The sequence below is a fragment of the Nannospalax galili genome, unplaced genomic scaffold, assembly GCF_000622305.1.
Source record: "Nannospalax galili isolate Female #2095 unplaced genomic scaffold, S.galili_v1.0 scaffold646, whole genome shotgun sequence".
Lineage (NCBI taxonomy): Eukaryota > Metazoa > Chordata > Mammalia > Rodentia > Spalacidae > Nannospalax > Nannospalax galili.
The window spans coordinates 1,077,076-1,090,442 of NW_008355279.1; the positions used below are offsets into that span (position 1 = coordinate 1,077,076).

Sequence of the window (13,367 nt, forward strand, 5' to 3'; positions counted from 1 at the left end):
ATATAGATGTTCTTACATATGTGCAGGCATAACACTAATACACATTAAGAAGTTTAATTTTTTGTTTTAAAAACTAGTTTTTCTGTAGTCTACCCCTGACCATTATCCAAAATAGCTTCTATAAAATATTAAAATAATTTTCCAGCATAGGCACCCAGTAGAAAGGATTTTTTTGTACCAGTTCTCTTCTAATCACATTACTTATATCCATGAAACACAAAAGGACAAGCCTTGGGGATTTTTATCATCTCTCATATACTCAGTGGTAAGAAAGTAAATATCATCTGGGTGTCGTTAATCCCAGCACTCGGGAGGCAGAGGCAGGTGGGATCTCTGAGTTCAAGGCCAGCCTGGTCTACATAGTGAGTTCCAGGCCAGCTGGGGCTGCTGGGAGACCCTGTCTCAGAAAGACCAAAAAAATAAAAGAAAGTAAATATCATTTTTCTTTCTCATCCACAAGTTGTGCTAGAGTAAGAACCACAAGTAAAAGTTGAATGTCAAGTGTATTCCATTTTTCTTCTTTATAACTATAATAATCAAATGCTTACTAAACTATTCTAGTAAGTTTACTTTGTATTCTAGTCAGCTTATCTCTGTGCATAAGCTGGTTCAAAACCACCTGATTTATTACTAGATTATTTGTTCAGCATTTTATAGATACTTGTGAATTGTCTACAGTATTTGTTACATTGGTGGGTAAATGTTAGTGAGCAAAGTTTATATGGTTCCTGCCCTCAGGGACCTTACAGCAAAAGGGGAGATGAATTAAACAAGTAAACTCAGGAATATAATAAAAATACATGCTATGAAGGAAATGATAGGGATTTAATGATGGAAAATATTTTTTTCCTTTCTGTTCTTTTAATTATAACATTTTATAATGATTGTTCATATCTCAGTATTTAATGCACAGTGAAGTAGTTGAAGTCTAGACTCTAAAAATAAATTGATAAAAAAAATGTTAAGGAGAATTAAAAAAGGGCTAGAGATTTGGTTCAGTAGGTAAAGCTACTTGCTGCAAAGCCTGACAACCCGAGTTCCAGCCCTTAAATACACATGGTAGAAGGAGAGAACCAACTCCCACAATTTGTTCTTTGACCTCTGCATACAATAAAATAAATAAATGTAATTTTAAAATTGCCTGCAGACTGGGCAATCACAGGCATGTACAGGCCTTTAGTCTCAGCACTGGGGAGGCAGAGGCAGGTGAATCTCCCTGAAATTAAGACCAACCTAGTCTACATAGCAAGTTCCAGGTTAGGTTGGGCCACAGGGAAAACCTGTCTCCAAACAAAACAAACAACAAAAAAATTTACCTGAGTCCAAAATCTGTCACTGATGCTTAATAGTTAAGTGACTTTAGGCAAGAGATTTACCCTCTTCATATTATAGCTTCCTCATCTTTTGATTCTGATAATTAATGTGTTGATATCTGTAAAACAGGCTGATACCCGCTCCTTTTCAAGGATCTCTTCTAGCCATCTGGTCAGTTGTCCACATCTTACTTTCTTACTCTAATAATAATAATGCTGCTAATTTTATACATGCACATTTATACATAGAGATGCGCCCATCTCTCACCCATCTTCTTGAAAGATTTATCTCTTCATATCAAATTTCTTCCCATTCACTTTTTGCCCCTTATGACCAATCCATTGAAATTGCTTTCACTATTGACCTCTCTGTTGCTAAATCTGTTTTTTCTTTGTCTTTACTTTTTGAACTTCTTGTAATACTTATGATACCTTCAAATAATTGTGAATATTGGCTTCTGTGATGTAAAAACCTCCATTAATTATCCGTATACCTATGTAATCAGTAATGTTGCTGTTCCTTTTATAATATGTGTGACTGTTACTTAGGGATTGACGTAGACATTCATCTTTCCCCACTATACTTTTTTTCTGCAGCCTTGTTCCTGTGTTTTCATTTTGTTCATTTTTATTTACTTGACCTTCAAATTAATATGAGTAGTCTGATTTTTTTTTGTCTCCAGCTCCCAATCAATATACCAAAATATTTACTAGTGCTATGGTTATGAATGAGGACTCCCAAGTAAGAGAAAATTTGATTTGAATTTTAGCTTTTTCTTTTGTGTGTATGTAATTTTTTTTAATGTAAAATTCATTTTCTTTGTGAAATAATAGTGTCATGGGCTTGTAGTGAGAATTACATAAAGTTAAGCTTTTAATGCACTTAACTGTAGTATCCAGTGTATAACACTTAGCTACTTCTGTGGTGCTAATATTATTCTAATATTCATTATCATTCATTCCTAGTATTGTAGAACTGCTCCAGAATATCCTACTATGCTAAACTTTAGTACACCTAAAGCTATTTATCCTTATTTCCTCTAAAAACTACCACCACCAACAAAAACCCATTTTCCATCCATTGCTTCCTTTTCAATAAGAACACCACTAATCAGCTTAAATAAGAAATCTGCCTCAACTCCTGCCTTCCCTTCCATATCTAGTCAATCATTAAAGCCTGACCATTTCACTTTTACAGGTTTCCTTAATCAGTACATCAGCACAATTCCTGCTTTAGCTAGCATTATTTTCCTTTTTTCACAACTGCCTCCTAATGTGATTATTTCACTTTCTTGCTGTGTACTTCTCAGGTGAATCTCACTATTTCTTCAAATTTTTTAGTGGCTATCTGTGATCTGACTTCGGTTATTTCTTAGTCTTGGACACTAAGCTTTTCTTCCTGAATATGCTCTATTTTCTCATCACCTTTACTGTGTGCTCTATTAATGTGAAATACTCTTCCCTTTCTTCAGAGAAAGTGTTGAACCTGTAGTTCATTTAATCTCCTGCTTAGACTACACTCCAAGAAAGCTTTGCAGGAATTACCTCTAGACCTCTCTCTAACTTGCTTCTTGGCATAATACTTATTTTGCTGTGCATTACTCTTCCCCATCATGAAGAAAAAAAGGTATTAAAATCATAACACATCTGAGTGCTGTGATTATGAAAGTTATTTCTGTATTTTTTCTAAATAGTTGGAAACAGAAAAAGGAGATTATTCAGTGTGGCTACATTGAGAATGAGAGCTAAAGAAATCCAGCAGGAACCCCCCCTCCCAAATCAGTCTTTGGGTTCTTGAAGTGAGACTCCATTTTAAATAGAGTAGATGTACATCTAAGCAGTCTTAATCATGGTGTGATCCTGCTCATCATTGACCATTTGTAGTCTGGGCTTCAGAATCTAGGTAGTCTGACAGGTTGTAAGAACTATGTGAAATCTCTTCCTGGAAACAAGTTCCTCTCCCAGCAGGAGATTCTGGGGATCCATTGTTTCAGTAGTCCCAATAGACTGGAGCTACAAGTGTCTTTTAGCAATATCTTTATTTCTCCTGGGCTAGTTACAATCCCCCCCCCCCCTTCTGTTTTAATACCTCAAACTTGTGGTTGAATGTGTCTGTGTCTAAAACAAATAGGGAATGCAAGTAGGAAAAAGAATAGAGTAGATTTAGTTAGTTCCAGGTAGCTGTGCATAAGAACCATTTTAGTTAACTTTGGAAGGGCTGGCACATTGCTGGTTTGAGACAGGGTCTAGACTGGCCTCAAACTTAACAAGCCTCCTGCTTCAGCTTCCCAAGTGCTGGGAATACAGGCAGGTGCTACCATGTCTGGCATGTATTTCTATAATTTTTTTTAAAGAAAAATGTTTTAATACTTTTCTTTTTCAATCCATGAATTGTTTTAATTGAGAGTATGCTCTTTACTTAAAAACTTTGATTTAAACTTTCAAATTCATACAAATTTCCAGTAAAACTGAAATTTAAATTGTTACATGTTTTTGTTCTGTATATTTGTATAATCATTACTTCATTTAATATTTTAAAGAACATAATGCTACAACTTTTTTTAATATAGGATATGTGAACTTTTGCAAAGTGGAGCCATAATGAATAAATTTTATCAGCCTCATGAAGCACATATTCCCTACCTCCTACAGCTCTTCATTGACTACAATCTTTATGGAATGAATTTAATAAATCTGGCTGCTGTCAAGTTCCGAAAAGCAAGAAGGAAAGGTAAGGTTAATTTTCAAGTTCAGATTAAGGCTTTGAAACTGGTGTTATATAATCAATGCTTTACAAAATAGTATTTATTGAGAAAATAAGCTATGAAAGAATAAAGAGTAAAAAGAAATGCCTAGAATAAAATGTGAGAGTCTCAGGAAAGGCTCAGAAAACATTTTAAATAGTTAAGATATTCACACCCTATATACTTCACCTACTCTACAGAGGATAATTTGAAAGATTTTAGTATATTCAGAGCTGTGAAAGCATCACCACAGATGGCAAATACTTTTATCACTTCTGAATGAAGCCATTGTATGCTTTAGTGTTCTAACCTACAAATTTTCCAGGCCTATGATTCTGAAACAATCACTAATCTACTTTCTGCTTCTATATATTTACTATCTTGTACATTTAATATTAATAGAATTGAATTGTATGGGACCATATAATTTTTCCAATTTAGCCTAATAGTCTTTTTTTTTGGAGACAGGGTCACCCTGTAGCCCCAGCTGGCCTGGCCTGGAACTCTCTGTGTAGACCAGGCTAGCCTCAAACTCGGAAAGATCCACCTGCCTCTGCCTCCCAAATGCTGGGATTAAAGGTGTGCACCACCACGCCCAGCTAGCCTAATATTCTTATTAAGGTTCATCCATACTGTGGCATTCATTTCTTTTGAGCATATACTCGAGAGTAAAATTTCTGGTTCAAGTAGTCTAGCTTTCTTTTTCTTTTTAATTAAAAAAATTTTCATTGTTATTTTTATGTGTATGAGTGTATTGCTTTCATGTATGTAAGTGCACCCGTGCAGTGCCTGTGGAGGTCAGAAGTTGGCATTGGATCCCCTGGAACTGGAGTTAACAGATAGTTGTTAGCAACCATGTAGGTGCTGGGAATAGAACCTGAGTCTTCTGCAAGAGTGCTCTTAACTGCTGAGCCATCTCTCCAGCCCCTGGTCTAGCTTTCTTTTTTGTTTGTTTTTTTTTTTATATATGTGTACATGTGCATGCTGAGGGAAGTGCTTTACCTACTGAGATATCCCTTCTCCCCCTCTTATACATCTTTTAAAGCAAAATGAAATGGGTATTTTTCTTCCAGCCACAATGTACTTCATGATTGCTTTATTTCCCCTCCTCACTGCCATACTTCATCCAGATCGCATTTTTGTCTCTTTGTTTACCAGCCATTCTCTTTTGGTTTAATTCCTTCCATTTTCTCTACCATACCCAAACTTACTTTTGTATCCATGAATAAATAGTGGGCTATATTTGGGGGGTGGTCAGTCTCCTTTAAAAAACAAAACAAAATAATTTAAAGGCTGGATAAAAGTCAAACAAAAATACTGAATGCTTCAAAAAATTTGCAAATAGTGAAAAGTACAGACCAATGGAGCAGTGTAGAGCCCAGGACTAGATGACCAATGAAATAACTTGTAATTGCCTTGCATGTTAGCTTTGACAATGGTGCTGTAAATCAGTGGAGAAAGAATGGTCATTTCCAAAATATGCTAGAATGATTGGCTGTCCTTATGCCAGAACTGACACATATAGTTTATTGGTTTGTACGTAGCGTGTTTGTGTGCTTTCATCTCTGTGTCTATGTGTATGTCTGTTATTGAAGATTGCATTGAAAGGAAGCATTCTACCACTAAGCTGAATATCCAACTCTTGTTTTCACTTTAGTTTTGACATACATTCTCACTAAGTTGTTCAGGCTGATCTCGAACTCACTCTGTAGCCCATGTAGGCATTGCACTTAAAATCTTCCTGCTTCAGTTGCCTTAATAACTGGGCATGTAGTACCAGGCCCAACTGATTTATGCTTTTTTAAAACATTAAGATGCATTACAGATTTAAATGTAAAATGTAAACTATCAAATATCTTGAGAAAATAAGGGAGAAAATTTGCCCAACCTCGAATTTGACTGAGGTTTTTAGAACACTCCATGATCCATGGACAAGATCCATGAAGGATTTATATTGGTTAAATCTGATTTTGTCAATATTTGAAACTTTTGCTCTGTGAAAACACTTTCTAAAGAATGAAAAGATAAATCACAGTGTAAAATTACTTTTGCATATTACATATGTAATAAATATGTCTGAAATACATAGGGATTTCTGAAAAATCAACAATAAAAAAAATGTAATTAAATATGACCAAAAGGTCCAAACATATTTCACCCCTCCCAAGAAAGGTTAGAAGATGGCAAAAACATGAAAAGATGATACTCAACATCACATAATACTAGAAAAATATGAATTAATACCTACCTCTATACACCTATTATAAAGGGCTATCATTCAAACTTCACATAGTACTAGAAAAATATGAATTAAGAACTACCTTTACACACCTATTATAAAGGGCTGTCATTCAAAGACTGATGATAACCAATGCTGGCTAGTAGCAATTATCATTCATTGCTGATGGCAAATATAAAATTGTAGCTCCTTTGGAAGATGTTTTCTGAATGTAATAATTTTAAACATATACTTACAGTCTGACCTAACCATTGTACTCTTAGATGCTTGCCCAAGTGATTTAAAACTTAGGTCTACCCAAATCCAAACGCAAATTTTTGCAGCAGTTTTATTTGTAATTACTATAAAAGTATGAAACAGAATGTTGACTGAATAGAGGAATTCATAAACAATTATTAATATCACAATTGCTGTTTATATCTATTGTGTGTTTTGTTTGTGGATTAGAATTGAAGTATATTTTCAATTTCCTATGAAGTGTCCAGTAGAATTTTATTGAAGGTCACAGAGTACCCTAGGAATTTAAAGTCTAAAAATTTATAATTCTTTATTTTTAAATGAGACTTTAAATTTTATTTTTATTTTACATGTATGAGTGTTTTTCCTCCATGTATTTAAGTGAACCACATGCCTACAAACCCAACAGAGGCCAGAAGAGGACATCAGATCCTTTGGAACTGAAGTTATGGACTGTTAGCCATCATATGGGTGCTAGAAAGTGAACCTATTTCCTCTAGAAGAGCAACAAGTTCTTAAGCACTGAACCATCTTACCAGCCTCTTAAATGAGATTTTTTCATCATATTTATGTCAGTAACATTTAGATATATGATACTTTTATTATACTATGAAAATTTTATAGCAATTTCTTGTTCATTACTATACATTGCAAACATTTTTTTTTCTCTCTTGGTCTGAGACTATTATTCTCAATTATATGTATTCCTGTGTATGTATGAATCTTTAGGACATAATTTTTAGGAACTAGTCATATGATTTGTAAATAACTTTATACAAAGGATAGTTTTATACAAATTAAAAGGATAGTTTATTTAAATATACCTTTTTTTTCCTAGGTGATGCATCACATGCAACTGGATCATTCAAGAATCAGTTATCAGCAAATTCCCCTGCTGGTACTTTATTTAGGTGGGAAGAAGATGAAATACCAAGGTTAGTCAGTGTTTTTAAAGAAACGAACTTTTTATGTATTAGTTGTAATCAGTAATCAGTAGCTATCATAATTAAAATTTAATCTTTTACTATGTTGGTTAAATCTATGTTTATTTTAAAAGCAAATCTCAGTATTAATATAGTACATGGAATCGCAGATTTATAAAGCACAAGGGCCTAGCAAAATGATTCATTAAGTAAAGGCACTTGCCAACAAGCCTGATGACCTGAGTTCAATGCCTGTTACCAACTTAGTGGAAGAGAACCAACTCCCCCAAATAAATTACCATGTGACTTCCACATGCAAGCAGTGGCACTCACACCTACACACATAGACACAGACACACAATAAATAAATATAAAGAAAACAAAAAAACAGCAATAGTTGAGGACAAGAAGAATCATGAATATCATTTGCTCACTTTTCTGTGTGCTCACCTTATCTCTTGTTGCATGTTTTTGTTTCCCATCTGAAAACCATTTAGGATTGCAGGAAAAAAAAATACATCTAGGCAACTGTTTTAATATGTATATGATTTTTGGTAAATATCTGTGTTGTCCCTCTGTTAACCATTTCTTCCTTACACATGACCACATGATAAACATTGAATATTCTTTACATATAAAATACAGTGGGGGCTGGAGAGATGACTCAGTGGTTAAGAACACTGGTTGTTCTTGCAGAAGACCTGGGTTCAAATCCCAGCACCCACATGGCAGCTAACAATTATCTGTAACTCCAGTTCCAGGGGATCCGATGGCTTCCTGTGTCCTCGTGGGCATTTTATGACAATGGGTGCACTTACCTACATGCAGGCAATGTACTCATATACATAAAATAAAAATAATAAATAAAATATTTTTTTTAAATACAATGGACCAAAAGACTGCATTTAAATTATTTTTATTTTATGTTATATGAGTGGTTTCCCTTTATGTAAGTCCACTTGTGTGTGCAATGCCTGCAGAGGCCAGAAGAGGGTGTCAGATCCTCTGGAACTGGAATTATGAATGGTTGTGAGCCACCATGTGGTTGTTGGGAACTGAACTCTGCAAGAGCAGTGGGTGCTCTTAACCACTGAGCCATCTCTCCAGCCCCTAGACTGCATTTTAAATGATAGCAATAGGATTGTCTTTGTGTAGTAGGTTTTATTTTTTTCCTCATCCTATTTTTCATTTATATGTACACAAAGAATCATGAATAATTGTGAATTTATTTAATATCCTTCGGTTTTCTGGTTACTACCTATGAATTCCTGTATAACAAAAATCTTAGATCTCCATCACCACAAAAATAACTTAGGAATTTTATGCTGGTGTAATTACTGTATTTATTGACATCTTTTCTTCACAGTTCTTTGTTACTGGAAGGTGTTGAACCACTGAGTACATGTGAATTAGAAGTGGATGCTGTAGCTGCTGACATCTTAAATCGGCTGGACATTGAAGGTACACATGAAATTTTATATATATATATATATTTGTAAAACATAATGACCAAGTAGAATTGAACTATTACTAGAGACCTAAGATATTATAGGGGAAAGCAAAATGTTTGGTGTTTCCTTCGTAATTTCTGAGGAGAGAATGTATTACCCAGCTTTCTGTAGCAATGACAAAAATACTTGAGAAAATCATTTTAAAGGAAGCTTGTTTGGGTTCTCAGTTTCAGAGGTTTCAGTCCATGGTCATTTGGCTTCGTTGTCTTTGAGCCCCTGGTAAGGCAGAACATTGTGGCAGAAGGGCATGGTAGAACAAAGCTGTTGACCTCATGGAAGCTAGGAATCAGACAAAAAGGGACTAAGACAACATAAATACTCCAAAGGAACATACCTCCTCAGGTTACCTACTTCCTCCAATTATACCCAACTCCTAATAGCCCATTCCACCCTAAACTCAATGATTAATTAACTTAGTGGTCTCATGATCAAATCACCTCTTAGTAAAGCTGTCAGTCTGAGACCATGCTTGCAACACATGAGTCTTCAGAGAACATTTCTAATTTAAATCATGATGGTCATGTTTTTGTTAATATTTCCTTTTATATGACTATGTTTGTCTAGATATGATACTAAAGTAAATGTGACACTAAAAATTCCCAGTGCTGGGCACCCCTTTAATTCCAGCACTTGGGAAGCAGAGGCAGATTTCTGTGAGATTGAGGCTAGCTGGGGCTACAGGGAAACCCTATCTCAAAAACCCTATCTCAAAAATTCTAGTATAAACTAATTTCATGTACTTTGCCTTTTAATTGTTTTTTTTTTTATTTATTTTTATCTTAAATTATGTGTATGTGTGTGTGTCTATGTGTGGGTATGTGCACACGAGTCCAGGTGCCCATGGAACCCAGAGGGGTCAGATGCCTTGTAGCTGGATGTAATGGCTGTTTTGAGCCCCCTTACATGGATCCTGGGAACTGAACTCAGGTCCTCTGAAAGGGCCATGGATGCTCTTAACTACTGAGCAATCTCTCTAGTCCTTGCCTTTTAACTGTTTTATCTTCAGGTTTTATATTAGGGAGATTAGTGTTAGATCTATTGGCTGCTATCGTATGTTTGGATATTATTTGGTTGGGTTTGGAGGAGTCATTAGGGCTGAAAAAAACTAAAAAGGGAGCAACATGATTAACTCCACTGGGATAATTGTCCATTAAAGGACACAGTGTTTTTCTTTAAAGGTAGTATTTATTAACGCTTGGGGGTTATTGTAGCAAAATTTTTTCACTTTGACCCTTATAAAATTGAGATACTGTGATTACAGCTCAAATTGGTGGAAACCCTGGTCTACAGGCCATATGGGAAGATGAAAAACAACGGCGAAGAAACAGAAATGAAACTTCTCAAATTAGCCAACCTGAATCACAAGGTATAAACCTAGTAATACTCAAGTTATTTAAGTAAATATTTTTAGTGGATAAATTTAGTCATTTAGGTTTCTCTTAACATTAGATGGTCCATTTTAAATTACCTTTAAATATTCTATGTATTTCTATGCATTCCTCCTATTGTCATTGCTGGACAATAATTATCTCTATAGCTACCTCTGAGTGTTCCTTTACCTCATCATTTCTACTATTCTTGGTTTTCAGTTTACCTTCCTTTCTTGCCAGTTTCCTTTCTTTTCTTTTTTTTTAAAATTTTATTCATTACTTTTATGTGTATGAGTGTATTGCCTGCATGTGTGTAAGTGCATCTGTGTCATGCAGTGCCCATGGAGGTCAGAGGAATGCATTGGATTACTCCAGAATTGGAGTTACAGACAGTTGTTATTTGCCATGTGGGTGCTGAGAATTGAACCCTGGTCCTCTGTAAGAGCAGTCAGTGCTCTTAACTGCTGAGCCCTCTCTCCAGCCCCTGTTGTTCCTTTTTCATCCTCTGGTATATTCTTGTCTTTATTTCCAAATGAGATATTGAAAACCACAAGTCTCAACTTCGAAACACTGTTTTGTTTATTCTGCTTTAATATACAAGCCATGAAATAGTATCTTTATTTTCTGGAAATGTCATATAAACTCTCACCTTAATCATCGTGTACAAATATAAGGAAAATATTTATTTACTATTAGTTGTTGTAATCAATACCATGAAAACAGCAAAATTCTAAAGATAAATAGTAAACAAATAAGTCTCTATTGAAATCCAATTTTAAATTTTACTGTGTCTAGGGTACCAAAAATGTTTTGATAAAATTTTTGTGTTTTTTTAGTGCCCCTTAAATTCCAAATATATTTTACAAGGATGGGAATCATTCATTTGCTATCTATATACTTCTTAATGTGCTTTTAAAATTTAAAGATTGCAGGTTTGTGCCAGCAACAGAAAGTGAAAAAAAATTTCAGAAGAGACTTCAAGAAATTCTCAAACAGAATGATTTCTCTGTGTAAGTGGTTCTTTATTATAGATCTCAGAGCTAATTTTGTTTCTTTGTGACACTTTGTTATAAAAGTTATATTTTAATTAAGCAGAACATTATCAGGATCTGTGGACTACAACAATGGATCCCAAGAGTTTTCTGCTGAGCTAACATTGCACTCTGAGGTTCTGTCTCCTGAAATGCTTCAGTGTACACCAGCCAATATGATAGAAGTACACAAAGACACAGAATTGAGCAAAGGTGAGATTATCTTTTCAACTAAGCGGAAATACTGTAACAGACGTCTCTGTATTAGGTACTAGTTTCAATACTTGACTGAGTTTTCTCATTTCTTTTTTCTCCTAAGAAATGAACATGGGTATAGTAAAAAATCCTCTCCTTTTCATTTACCCTTTTGACATCTCTAAAGATAAACACTATGCTGAAGTTAGTGTAGCTGTCAGTATGTATAATTTTGTGGGATTTTTTAATATGTAAGTCTACAATATATACTATGGCTTAAAGTTTCCCATTTTATACAAATGGTATCCTCTTTGGCATATGTTAAGCAATTTACTTTTTACATTTAACATCTTCTATTTTTAAACAACTTTTAAGTCATTTAAATAGCATAAAATTCACTCATTTAAAATGTTTAATTAATTCAGTAATTTATAGTAAATTTGTATAGACTTTCTCCATGCTCTAATTTTAGAACATTGCCATCAGCCCAAAGGATCCTTGTATTCACTGGCTGTCCCGTCTCACCTCTAAAACGTCAAGTAACCATTTACTTAGGTTCTTGTCTGTCTACGTTTACCTCTCCAAGATAAGTCGTATAAATGAAACCATACATTATATGAGTTTTCTTCCACTATATTTATCAGTGTTTATCTTTGCTGTGATAATCAGCAATACTTCATTCCTTTTTATTGCCAGGTGTGATAATTTGTTTACTTAGCAGTTCATAGACATTTGAGTCAGTTTTGACTGATACAAATAATATTTCTGTGAACAGTAAAATAGGAAATTTAGAATAACTTATGAGAAGAGTTATAAAATATTAAAATAGCACCAGTAGAACCAGTTTCACAGTAAACTTTACTACAAAAATTACCTTTGCAGAAGGAGAAAAAAAATCACAACATTTCTTTATATGAGCAGCTTTTCATTTCTCTTCAGTAGATGAAAGTGAGTGGAGTTTGGAGATCACGTGGTAATTTGTGTTAAATTTTTTAGTGAACTGCCAACCTCTCTTCTAAAGTCAATTGCACTGTTTTACCACCAGCATTATGTGAGGCTTCCTAAGATTCTCTACCTTTTTATGAACATTTGATACTATCTTTTTAAATATTTTATTTTTATTTTATGTGTATGAATATATTGTCTGCCTGTGTATAAGTGCACCCATGTTGTGCAATGCCCATAGAGATCAGAAGAGAACATCAGATTCACCTGGAACTAGAGTTATAGATGATTGTTAGCCTCCATGTGGGTGCTGGGAAGTGAACCTGGGTCCTCTGCAAGGGCAGCCAGTGCTCTTCAGTGTTGAGCCATCTCTCCAATATTCTTCTTAATGTTCTAGAGTATACAAAATGGTTTCTCGTTTGTAGTTTTAATTTTCATTTCCCTCATTACTAGTGATGAGCAGCATATTTTTGTCAACATCTTAACTTTGAAATTTATTCATTCATTTTAGCTGCTAACTGATGTTTTATTTTAATATTTAGTTTATTCAAACTATAAGTATTAGGTGATTTTCACTTTTGCCAAGTGCTGTATCTGCTATCTTAAGAGTGTGCAAAAGTTCTACAGAATACATACAAGTATAATTTGTTAGTTGCTAGTATGCATGCAGTAAATATAGCTTTTATATAATTTGTGTGTAAGAGAATAATGAATGTTTACTACTATAATTCTTTGAAATGACATCTCCATATTTTAATCTGCATTCCTAGTTATCAATGAATTGGAGCAAAATAAAGGCCATTTGGATGTTCTAGGCTCATTTTCTGTTAGGTCATTGAGGTTTTTTTTGTTTTTTTTT

At 34.4% G+C, this 13,367-nt stretch overlaps 1 protein-coding gene across 2 annotated transcripts in view; it reads left to right on the plus strand.

The window, feature by feature from the left end:
* The window catches only part of Rev3l (REV3 like, DNA directed polymerase zeta catalytic subunit), a 171,754-nt gene that overhangs the window by 55,554 nt on the left and 102,833 nt on the right, over positions 1–13,367 (plus strand). For both annotated transcript variants that reach the window (XM_029555725.1, XM_008852401.2), the window contains 6 exons: positions 3,884–4,044; positions 7,372–7,468; positions 8,823–8,917; positions 10,229–10,333; positions 11,263–11,347; positions 11,433–11,581. In XM_029555725.1, the coding sequence (XP_029411585.1) occupies positions 3,884–4,044; positions 7,372–7,468; positions 8,823–8,917; positions 10,229–10,333; positions 11,263–11,347; positions 11,433–11,581 (692 nt within the window). The remainder of the gene's footprint in view (positions 1–3,883; positions 4,045–7,371; positions 7,469–8,822; positions 8,918–10,228; positions 10,334–11,262; positions 11,348–11,432; positions 11,582–13,367) is intronic.